General features: G+C 25.7%; 1 protein-coding gene across 1 annotated transcript; it reads right to left on the reverse strand.

The window, feature by feature from the left end:
• Positions 1-7,059: 7,059 nt before the first annotated feature.
• LOC137826047 (HSP20-like chaperones superfamily protein) lies at positions 7,060-8,232 on the reverse strand. Its single transcript, XM_068631889.1, has 2 exons — positions 7,879-8,232; positions 7,060-7,511 (listed from the first exon to the last, which is right to left on the reverse strand). The coding sequence occupies exons 1-2, from the start codon at positions 8,018-8,020 to the stop codon at positions 7,219-7,221; spliced, it is 435 nt and encodes a 144-aa protein (XP_068487990.1). The 5' UTR covers positions 8,021-8,232; the 3' UTR covers positions 7,060-7,218.
• Between the last annotated feature and the right edge of the window lie 4,883 nt (positions 8,233-13,115).

Genomic DNA, 13,115 nt, shown 5'->3' on the forward strand with positions numbered 1-13,115 from the left:
TATTATTCTGTATATAACACGTGAACATGATAAAATTTAATAGTAATCATTTCATGCAAACCTTATATTTAATATTTTTATATACTTTGATTCCTTGTCAAATGTAAATTAAATTATTAATGATCAATCACATTCATAAATTATTAAACTAGTTATTTTAATTTAAATATTGAATTTGATTTTAAGTTTTTCATCTATTGAGAGTATAAATGGTTCTACTTGAGTATAACAAAATGTCTAATTCACACTATTGGGTATTTACAATTTTGTTTTTTTTAAATAGTTAGATATGAACCTTAATTAGTTACTAGTTGTATTAATTTTACTTTATTTTTATTCAATAGTTAACATTAAAAAAAATGTATTTAATAGTGATATGTGTGTAGTATATGCTAACCATTTGGTATTTTAGAGATGTACCTATCTTTGATTTTCTTCTGAAACAATTTTTTAATATTTATATATCTCTCGTTTTTTTGCAATCTTATAAGTTTTTTTTATAAGTAAAATGTTGTATGACGTGGAACTTACATTTCAAATAGTGTTTGTCTTATATTTTTGATATGATTGTCTTTCACTATTAAATTTCAAAAATTGAAAGGATTAAGAAAGATTTATGTACCGTTTGGCTTCTAGGTTTAGTATCAAATCGATCGACTTCTCAACCTCTTTGTTAAATATTTTTTTGCACTACTTCTTTGTCTACGAGCGTCTCAACATGTCGATTTCATCAATTGAGTTAAACTCATGGTTGTTTCCAATCAATATCGTTATTAATAAACATAATTTAAGAATTATGTTGTAGTGGGCCAAAAAAAAAAACAAACCAAAAGGAGGTCCAACACTGTTCACAATTCATCACCAAGCTCACCAGAAACAGGTATAAATAGAACATTCAATGAAGAATTAGGGGGTAAGTAACCAAAATATTAAATGCTTAATTGAACACACCATAGTTGACTTAGGCGTTATAGTATCTTTGCACGTACTCGTCTCGAACTCGAGACTAGGAGATCAAAAGAAGGATACCTGAACCAAAAACATATTGTTAGAGGTTGTTCTGAGTGACATTTGACCTTACCTAGCCCTTGCAATAATAATTTGTGATTCTAATGTTGATGTTGTTAATTTCTATCTAAATTAATTTCTATTTAGTGAAAACTTCTTTTATAATTTTTCATTACATATTACAAATTAGTTTGATATTATATTCTTATGTAAGATGTGTTAACAATTACTTTAACTTTTTATGAATAATTTAAAAATGATATTCATTTTGAACAATTTTTATATATTCTTAATGTAGGGAATATAGGGAAGAGTAAGCTTGCTCAATGTTAAAAGTTGGTTAAAGGTTTAAGTATGTTATTGTATCTTGTATAAGGATTGAGGAATTACTGAAATACCTTCATTTTATAAATCCACTTTTGTCAATAAAAAAATTATTCTTAATATAAATAAAAATATTTCTAGAGATTATTTGACATGCCAATTCTCTTTACTTTTTTGAAAACAACTATCACTTTTCAAAATAATATTTTTTTCCCTTATATAGTTAGTTGTGGTAGTTTACTTATTATATCAACTAAGTGAATTTGTGAAGTTATTAATCTTGGTAAATATTCATTCAAGGATATTATGAGATAAAACAACTATTTAAGATAAATAAATTTGTGTACGTAGAGTTAATTATGAATTATTAAGTTTGTTCTTTTAACTTAAATCCTGATGGGAAGTCTCATTGTTTTGTTCATATATAATTATATATAAATTAATTTTTCTAAGTAATTACGTATTGTCAAATTCTAAGTAATTACATACAAATTAAAAAGTATGGATAATTACATTATTATTATTAACTATTATTAGTATAATTATTATTATTATTATTATTATTCATATGAATAGTAATAATATTAATAGTCCTAATATAATCAATAGTATAATAATCATATTAATAAATTCAATAATAATTAATAATATTGATAACATTAACAATAATGTTAAGAATAATAATATTAATACTATTATTAATAATAAAAATAGTGATAATATTTTTATTAATATTATTATATTCCTATTTAAAAATATTAATATTATTATTATCAATAGTATAAATATCATTTTTTAGCTTTATTAATATTATTATTAACATCATTAATAATTTTTATTAATATTATTAATTTTAGTATTAATATTAAATATTATTAATATAATTCTTAATAGTATTAATATTATAAATTATTATTAACATTATTATTAATTTATTGTTTCTACTATGAAGAATAAAATTAATCATAAGAATAAGAAATGTTTGTCTTGGTTAAAGATTATATCTCTGAGAGCTTTTCATTTAATAAAGTCACATATATAAATCTCAATTAGAACCACTTGTATGACAAAATCTCTAAATCGTCAACACGCAAAAGTTTAATTCACTACTATATTTTGTTAAGTCAAGTAAATTATGAATTAAATTAAGTATTATTAACCTAATTTATGGTTTACGTAGTTTGCACTAGAATTCTAAAAATATTTTTTGCTTTTTGTAATATGCGAAGACTTGTTATTTGAGCATAAAAAAAATATTTAAAGTTCAAACCCCAACATATTTATAATTTATTTTATTGATTATTAAATTTCATATTCCTTAACCGTAACTTTGTTATTAAAAAACACACGCATAATATATATATATATATATATATATATATATATTGTGTATTTGGTATTTGGAGATGTATTATTATCTAATATTCTTTTATTAAAACAAATTCCTTATTAACAAGTATTTCTCATTACTAATATGTTGTGCTATGGATGGAAGATCGCAAGTAAGTTTTTTTGATACAATACATGCTTAAGATTTATTTTGATTGTCACTGGCTATTAAATTTCATCATAATGCTTTGTAAAATTATTATTATTTTAAGTTAATATTAGAGCCAAAACATCCAATTCAATGATTAAATTAATTAAATTTATATTTCATAAAATTCATTAAAAGTATATAATAGTATAGGAAACAAAAGCAATAGGTAGAGTTGCTATATGTTCCTATGAAAGAAATAGTAGTTCAAAAACATTATTTTATTCCTTTAAAAGTAAGGATTGAATTTAAAGGTGAAGTAATGAGGGTAGTTGAGGCATGTGGTAAGAGTTTAGACTATTATTTATTGCACTACGAAAGACCTAATAAAACCTATCCTTTTTATTTCTTCATTTTCTCTTTTCCCCTCACAACCCATTTCTTCAAACATTCTTTTTTTTCATCTAAATTTTTTAAATTATTATAGCGCAAAAATATTTTTTTATTGTATTTCTCTGTTCTATAAAAATGATTGAGATTTAGAACGAAAATTGAGCATCGAAATTCTAATTATGGCATTCAGAAAATGTCTAATGACCTCATTACACTTTTATTCTAAAAATATAGTTGTTTAATGCATACAAATAATACGAAATTAAGATTCAACTGAAATTGAAATTTGAAATTTTAATTATGGCAGTTAAAATACTGTAGTGACTTATCATATCGATGTTGTGTTGTAGTAAAGTAAGAGATCAATTTCTATAATATGTTTATATATATTATCAAAATTTTAAATATATTTTCATATAATATTTCTTGGTTTGGAACTAAAAAAGTCAAAGTCTCTGGTTCGTCAAAATATAATATATTAATTGAAATATTTTTTTTGTTTTAATAAAGTTAAATTAAAACTATAAAATTTTGTAAAATGATGATATAAGTGTTTTTTTACTTAAATTTAAACCAGTCCTACTCGTGTGTGGTCTAGATGATGTGAATTGATTAAGTAAAATCTAATTTTTAATTTATATTGAGGAGTAATTTATAAAAATATTTATTAAAAATTATAAAAATATCATATAAAGATATTTTATTATATATTATGTAACTAAGTTGAGTTGAGATTATCTGGATTTAAAGTTTATGAAATCTTTACTCTATCCATTATAGTTGAATATAGTAAATAAAACTAAAGTTAACCTAAAAAAATTTGAAATTAAAATGGATTATATTAATAGCTGGTTAATTAAATCATTCTAATTGCATTAATAATGCCTTGCATTTATAAGTGACAAAATAAAATTTTAACTTCAAATTAAAATTCAATACTTAAATTTTCTTCCCACTTGAACATAAAATTATGATTATAAACCAACTTCAAAATAATTATAAACAACACTTTTAATTTCATAAATAAATCTGATGTTTAATCTATATATTTATGAACCTATATGAGGAGCTTTTATAAAATAAATATTCTTAAGGTTTTTTATATATAATAGCATAACAAAGCTTTTTGAATTCTATCTTTCACTGTCTTCCAAATTCATATAAAATCAATTTATAATATATAGAAGAAATAACCGTCACCATAACAAAGAACAAAAAAACACGAAAATTAATAAATAAAAAATTAATTAAAAACAGAAACAAAGGAGAAGAATTTGAGCGCTTTTTCTTTCCCTGATTGGTGAAGATATGCAACGGAAAGTTGCTATTAAATATATTATATATGTTTATAATTATTATATTAAATCTATATTATATTTAATATTATTAATTTATTAATATTTATATTATGATAAAATAAATATAATTAATGAATTATATAATATAATATAAATAATTATTATTAAAGTAATAAAAATATTAATAAAAAACAATAAATAATAATAATAAATTCATAAAATAATTATAAATAATAAAAAATACAATTTCAATTACATTAACTATTCATAAAAAAAATCATTTTATTTATTTAATTCAAACAACAATACTCCCTTGAGACTTTCTTCTTTAAATTGACTTCCTGAAAACAAAACCCCTACCTAATACAAATACAAAGAAAAGATAAAAGTAATCCTAAAAGCAACAAAACAAGATAACTACAAATGGTCATGACAGATATAAGTACATAGAGACTACACTTTTTTCAACTCTTAATCAAAATTCCCTATCCATGCAACTGTAGGTTGGAAGATTTATAAGTAGTTTAGTGGTTACGGAAATAACATGAATACTATTGTAGGATAGGAGAATACGAATATATATATTATATAATTATGAATTATATAAATTGACAATGAACATATGTTTCAATTTTTTTTAGCATAAGTATTTTTTTCATTGTTAGTTCAAAATGATTTGTTTCTTATTTTTATAATCGTAATAAAAATTTATGTAATAAGTTTGAGTTTTTAAAAAATTCATATATTTCTTCTTTTTAAAATTGTATAAGAATCATGTTAAAATTGTCAGAAATTCAATAAATATTTTTTGAATTTGACACTTCTTTTTGAATTTGACACTTCAACAAGCGAGCTTGAGTAACACTAACAACTAATATTAAAAACACTCTTTTAAGTTTTTTATTTTTTTATTGATTTTTTATCCTACTATTTTTATTTTTAGTATTTTTTTATCAAAATATCCGTAATTACGTAGTCGATAAATAATAAATTTTATAAATGAACAATGTACCTCTCCTTGTAAAGATAATAAATTTTAAAAAATTAAAATTTATTTTTTATAACTCTTACTCTCTCTTTGATTATATTTAAGACTAATTTTGAAAAACAACAGTACAGTTAAAAACAATTTTAATACAGTTAAGTGAACTAAATCAATAAACTTTCTTAAAATCTGGGAACTAATTGTCAATGTCTTCTATTTAAAGACATACAGAACAATTTTTAAGTAATTTATTCAAAAAAAAAACTCTACCAGGATGCTTAAAACTTTGTGTTGTTTTTTAATACACTCGTAAGTAATTTATTCCAAACAAAAACTTCTGAAGACGTTCGTGTGCAAGACTCTTATGTAAATAGACATTCCTATATTATTTTTAGTGATTTTCATTAAATTTTAACAAACAAGAAAACATATTAAAGAGTGTGTTCTTATCCATATTTTGTATAATTACGTATGGAAGTGAGATTACTAATCATTATGATTATGAGTTAACTGATGTAAATACTCTAAAATATGAATATAATAATACGAGGTTATACTTTTTCGGTGCCGCCAATGAATTAGGTGATAATATGATGTGTGTGTTTTCCATTTGCTGCTGAATTTCCAGAATGAGATGACATGTCTTCAGTTGAGTGCAGGACTTTTGATGAAATTCTTTACAATAATTTTTAGAAGAAAAAATATGAAAATTTATTTTTTTCCCTTTAATTAGAAATATGACGACATCATGTTGGTGGAAACAGTGACATGCAATGATTGGAGGATGTTAACAACACTGACTGGGAGATAGTAGTCTCAAGCCATCTTCAATTAAATGCTTAAATCACTTGCTCAACCATTGAAACATAACTTTCATTTGGCTCCATTTTGTTGCTTCTGTATGAATTCTTAATAAATAATCTCTAATGATACAATTTGTTGAGGTGTAGCTTGTTCTGCAGTAAAAATAGTTTAAGAAATTGCCTTTAAAGTCACTCTTATAGGCAGAAACAAAATCAGTTTGACATGGTATTTTATAGGAACAAGTGTTTGTAAGTTGTAACAAACAAAAGGATCAACAAATATAAAAGATTATAACTTTAACTGTGTTATTACTTTTATATCATACACTTGGCAATGATATAGCAACACCTATGAACATCTGATGTTGATATGAAATCTTTTGAAGGCCTAAAACAAACCCCCATTACCAGTTCAACTGACATCAAATCTCTTTAGAGACAACTTTGCCTCTGCCTTAGTCTAATCTATCTACCATTTTCCACACACCTCATATTCCTCTTAAATATAGTTGGCAACTCGTATATAATATAGGCATTATTGATTATTAATTCCATACCAATGTTGTGAGAACATGAATGTTGTTATAGTTGCAGAAGTAATTAAGTTACAGTGGAACAGATGTTTGGTTTGTTGACCTTTGGCACAAACTATACTCTTTTTCATACCAAACTATCTTTTCATTAGCTATTTAGAGGCATGATGGATGAAGGTGGGAGAATTGGTTCTTTTGGTGCAGGCTCTTGGTTGATTTGACAAAAGGGACATGAAAGTTACACAAGGTTCATAACTTCATATCAACCCAGAAGGAGACACAATACACACACATACACAGAAAATAACTTATATGGTCTTCTATAGTTTTACATCATGAACACATTTTTATCCCTTGATTCTTATTCATATAAACATATATTCTATATCTGAAAAGCTTAAAGCCTGCTAGTGATGTTAATGTTTCTCACTTTAGGCGATTTGGGTGTTGTGTCTTTAGGCAAAAGTATAGTGAGGACTCCATTTTCAACCTGTGCTTTAATCTGATCCACCTTGACATTTTCTGGCAATTCAATTTCCCTTGAGAAACCCCCCTTCCCAGTGCCTCTCTCAGCAACATGCCAAACAGCATCCTTTTCCTTTGCTCGAGGCTCCTCTTTCCCACCTTCCACTTTGATGTGTAGAACATTCCCATCCGCAATCTGCACCTTTATGTCATCCTTGCTGAATCCTATCCACACACACACACACCCATCATCCAAAACTCAATTATAACCAATCAACCACTCCACCACTCAAGTCAAACCCTAACAAAGATTCCATTTTTACCACTACACACAGCATCTCCACTCATGATTCGAATGGGTCATTGAATGTGCAGAAAAAGTGAAAGATTGTAATAGGGTACAAGGAAAGAAAATTAGATGCACTTGTCCATATATACCTTTACTGTTCTTCTACTTAGAATTAGAGTTTCAATTCTATAATACACATAACAAAATTATACATTAAACATTACGTGATGAAATTAAAATTGAAAAAATAACACTAAAATCACTTAAATTGTTATATCAGAAATTATTTTCATATTATGGTACCTGGAACATTAATTTTTAAGATGTGGGCATTGGGTGATTCGAGCCAATCCAAGAGGGCTGTGGAGGCAGACCATTCTCTGAAAACTGGAGGGTGACTCCAGAAGAAGCGTCTGAGAGGGTACCCAAAGATAGTGTCAGCCATTGATTGATTATACAAGTGCAAAGAGAAATGAAGCAGCAAAAGGGATAAACACGATGTATGATAACGTTCTTGCAATTTTTGTTATGAACAATGAAATTATTATATATTTTTTGAGTTTATGATAGGAGTTGTCGCGGACACTCCAGAATGTTCTTCCCGAATGGCGAAGTGGAAAGTGATTCACTGCAGCTGGTTTTGATATCAAGCCCATTATTTCGGCCATTCTGCAACCCAATATATATTACCCATAAAACATTGATTTTTTTGTTTTATCCTTTATAAATATTTATTAATGTACTATTTGGATCTTAAAAAATTCATAATCCAAAATATAAATTTTGTATTCTGAATGCTGTGTTTTGGAATACGAATTTTATGAAGTTTTGTTTATTTTTTAAGACTTTTTTAATACAAAATTGATTTTTTAATGTATAATTTTTTTAGTACAAATTTGATTTTTAATAATAATAAAAAATATCCATATAAATTAATAATAATAATATTATCGTAAATTAAGGAAATATTTCAATAAATTAAAGTTAATATAATTTTAAACTAAAAATAAAAAATTAAAAGAAAAGTATTTAAATACTATGTATCGATTGTCTTCTAAATACAACACATGAACGACTAGTATACACAAACATGAAAGTTTTTATTTTAAAAAAAACATATTTTTCATTTGTGACGCCACAAGTTAATTGTAATGCATTATGGGTTTTTTTTTTCCACGTGGAAGTACTTTCAGAAACATGCTCACACTGAATCATGTGTTGTACCCATAAAAATTGAATTTTTTATAATGCATTTGTATTTTAGATTGTACAATCCAAAATATATATTTTGTATTTCGAATTGTATATTCTGAAATATGAATTTTATGAATTTTTATTTATTTTTTAAGACTTTCATTGAGACAAAATTGATTTTTTTAATATAAATTTAATTTTTATTAATAATATCCACGTAAATTAATAATAACAAGTAATTCAGAGCTATAAACTTCCATATCTGATGAACTAACACTCTTCGTAAACCTCTCACAACCATTTGAGTCTAATATGTGCGTCTAAGTCCACTTCAATCATCTCAATCAACAATGTTGATGTTGATGTGAAATCCAACGTGTAACACGTCTACAAAATTATCCTACGATAGTGATATGCAATGATACAAACACATCATCAAACATGATGATCATGTTATCAACGTAAAGGTGGAAAACAATGACTTCTTAGTGTCACTTTTCCACAATGACTAATATTAGACATTTATCAACGATCTCATAACCGATGTTGCATAGTGACAACAATACAAATTTAAGGACGATAATCTCAATTTGGGGATGAGAGGTCCCAAATTTATTTAACTTGCAGTTATTAGATATCAATTTAAATTCTTCTCGATCTCAACAAAAAATATATCTATATTTCTAACTATAAATAATAATAAATAAGGAATCATAACATCATTAATTGAAGACTTTATCTCTTATTTCACCCTAACAAAATCTTAATGCAACATTATCACTATAACTCACAAATATGGAGGTGTCAAAAGGTGCATTACAGAAAATTTGATGCTTATCATGTCCTAGTACAGTTTCATGTAAGACATTAACCACAACTTCTTCCCGAAATCTTATATGAACCAATGTTGTTGGTCTCAATCAATCATTGCCTTAAAATACATCAGTTATAATTCTAATAATAATTTATTATTTTTTAAAGGACATTATGAATTGCATTTTGGAATGTAGACAAAAACTTCATTTTTAGACTGTACAATTCACCAAATATAGAATAAACCAACATCTTCAAATGCGGCAGTGAGGCAACAAAATTTGAGGTCGTTTTTAAGAAAGTAATATTGTTTCGGCAAGTTCTCTCAAATGTGAAACGAGGGTATTTTGGACATTTAATTACCCCCATTAGGGTGCAAAATGCATTGGCCTTTCAGTTTCTGTTTAGTGTAATTGATTGGGCTGGGCTTGGAGTTCGGCGTCGGAAATGGGACTAGTTATTGGGCTTGTAATTTAACAAAAGAAGTAAATACGTTCCTCCGAATTTTAAACACATACATAGTTATGTTATCCCAATTACGTATATTATTTATTTTAAATAATAAAGTAGTTGCTGCGTTCTAACATAATATCAAATAACAGTTAACTTTCTCTGATAATAATGATTAATAATAAATAAACATAATTATATAATATGCGGTTAATAAGATCGTAAAATTATTGACATGCTTTGTAGTGACTAATTTTATATCACACATAGTTAGCATATCATAAGTTTATTGAAATATCGCACAATAATTAATTTTACTTATATTAAAACACGTGTGAGTTTTTTTTTATGGTTATCACTCAAACAACTTTCAATACATGTTTACTTTGAAATGAAAATTCATGCATAAATGTTTTTTATGATTAAAGAATTATTTTAACAATTGTACTATGTTTTCATGAATAAAACATTTATGTACAAAATTAATACTATTTTTTAGTTGATTTTAAACATAGTCCTGTTTATATTATAAAATTCATTCGTGCATGGCATCAGTAACACGACTAGTAAAATTTAATAAATAAAAAATGTATTTTATAAACGTGGTAACAGAAGACTTTGACAAAAAGATAAATGAGTCATTATCAAAATTAATTCTAAACTTGTATATTTTAGAATATCATTATGTAAAGGTTGATTAATTTTAAGATTCCACTAAAAACTGCAAGTGCTTAATTATTTGGCGGGTCTCTTAATTTGGAACTAATTAGTGGGGTACAAAATTAAACAATCTTTTAATGGCACTTTATTGTATGATGTACAGATGTAGATGGAATGATTGTGTTTCCTTAATCTCTAAGTTTGGGATATATGGGTTCAGAGATGGATTCCATGGAAATAATGATGATTTTCGGGTAAAAGAAGGAGAAAAGTGTTTGTGTTGTGGTACTTTTTATGCATTGTATATGATATTAAAACGGATTTTATTATATTAACTTCTCTCACTCTCACTCTGTATGTTAACCCTTTTTGGATATTCTTTGCCAGATAACTATTAGTTTGATTTAAACTTATAATTTTTTATTTGTATTTACAAAGTTTCAATCTTCTCTTAAATTATTTGGACTCTTTATAATTTTGTTTGAGGATGCTTTGTGTAGGTGGTGTATTTATAAAAGAGACTTTAATACATAATTAGATTTTAGATGAGTTTCATCGTTTCATTCTTAAATTAATTAGAATTTTTTTTTGTAGCTAGGAGTTTTCTGTAGTTGGGGTAAATTTATTTGGTATTCATTTACTCCGTTTTCCAAAAACTCTAGTACTATAGAAAGTTTTTTATGGGCGACTTCCTACACATCAACATATTCAAAATAAAAGTGTGCATATATGTTCTGTGTGTTCGCTTTGTGAAAAGCATGAGTATTTTATTCGACATTTATTTTTTGAATGTTCTAATGTTTTGCATATTTGGAGTTGGATTCGAAATTTTTTTCTTACTTCTCATTTCTCTAATAAAGATTATCATCTTTCTTTTATTAAGGGTGATGACAGTCCTTTGGTTAAATCGATTAAATTTGCTGTGATAACTTTTTCTATTGGACGATATGGCGTATGAGAAAGTATGTTAGATTTCAGGATAAGATTGATGTTTCTATGACTATTTCGATAATTAAAGATTTAACTTGTTTTGTGGGAAATTCGTCTAAAACTTTAATGAAGAATGATATGTTGGATTTCAACATGATTAAGTTTTTTGGTATTAATACTTGTAGTGGTAAAGTTCTTCGTCCTCTTCCTGTTAGATGAAAGTTTTCTTTACCAGACTGGGTTAAAATTAACACTGATGGGTCTGCTAGGGGTATCTTTGTCTTGCTACTTGTGGAGGTATTTTTTGTGGGAGTATAGGGCAGTTTATTGGTGTTTTTGTTGTGTTTCTTGAAGTTCAGACTGCTATGGTGGTTGAGTTTTATGAAGTTATACATGTTATGGATGAAGCTCAAAAGATGAGGCTTATTAATGTCTGGCTTGAATGTGATTTTACCTTGATTTGTGTTTACTGTCAGGACTACTATTTCATTAATTACTGTGAGAAAATCAGATTTAGGGTTATTCATATTTTTCGTGAAGAGAATGTGTGTGCTAATAAGTTGGCTAATTTATGATTTATTCATAGAAAATCATTTCATTGATATAATAAGTTTCCATCTAGTTTGTTATTCGAATTTTTTTTATGAATAGGTATAACTTACCTATCTATCATTTTTCTTAACATATGAATTTTGGTCTAGTCCCCCATATTTTTGTATTTTTTTTTTTTTTTAATAATAATATTTTTTTCATGTGATGGCAAATGACTGTTGTTACTTAAGGTGTCAGACTAATTGAGATGTTAAGTCACATAGTGATGCCTAACATGAAAATTTTTATAAAAAGAAAAAGAAAATCCAATACATAAGTCAATACTTGATATGAGATAGTTAAGTGTAATAAATATTATTTAATGCATACTTTTATCTTGATTTATTTGTTTATTTATAGAGTTGTGATGAACCTTTGACATTGAACCACTATTAAGGTAGGTGATCCGAACCTTCCAATTGTAAATAAAAATTGTGTGAATATAGATCACGCCATTCGAAATATATTCGTCAAGCATATTGTATATTATTTATTTATAATACTTTAATAAACTTTTCCTTATAAGAGTTTTTATCAAAATTAATACTATCTTATTCTTATTTAACTTACAACTAACTTATACCCAAATTATGACTTAATTAGCAGAAATATACACAAAGCATATTAAAAGAAATATTCTGTTAAATTTCTTGTTTATTATAGAATCAGGAGTAGGTAGGTGTCTTTGTTAGCAGTTCCATGCTCAACTATCCATCAATTATAGGTTGGGATAATGGACTAATAGTTCAACTTGATTTTATTGATAGTTTGGATTAGCTTGTTGAGTTGTATCTGTTGTATGGTTAAAATTAAAATTTGTAATTTGATTGATGTTAATTGAATTAATTAATCATAAATATTAAAATAAACTAATTAACTAGTTTTTTTGCAGTCGAACCAAT

This window comes from Phaseolus vulgaris, chromosome 8, assembly GCF_051622355.1.
Source record: "Phaseolus vulgaris cultivar YP4 chromosome 8, ASM5162235v1, whole genome shotgun sequence".
In the NCBI taxonomy this organism is placed as follows: Eukaryota; Viridiplantae; Streptophyta; class Magnoliopsida; order Fabales; family Fabaceae; genus Phaseolus; species Phaseolus vulgaris.

Bases quoted from the DNA above. Each gene is read 5' to 3' on its own strand.
- LOC137826047 (XM_068631889.1), bottom strand. From the start codon at position 8,020: ATGGCTGACACTATCTTTGGGTACCCTCTCAGACGCTTCTTCTGGAGT. The intron at 7,512-7,878 runs GTACCATAATAT...GTGTGTGGATAG, and splicing joins CTTAAAAATTAATGTTCCAG to GATTCAGCAAGGATGACATA.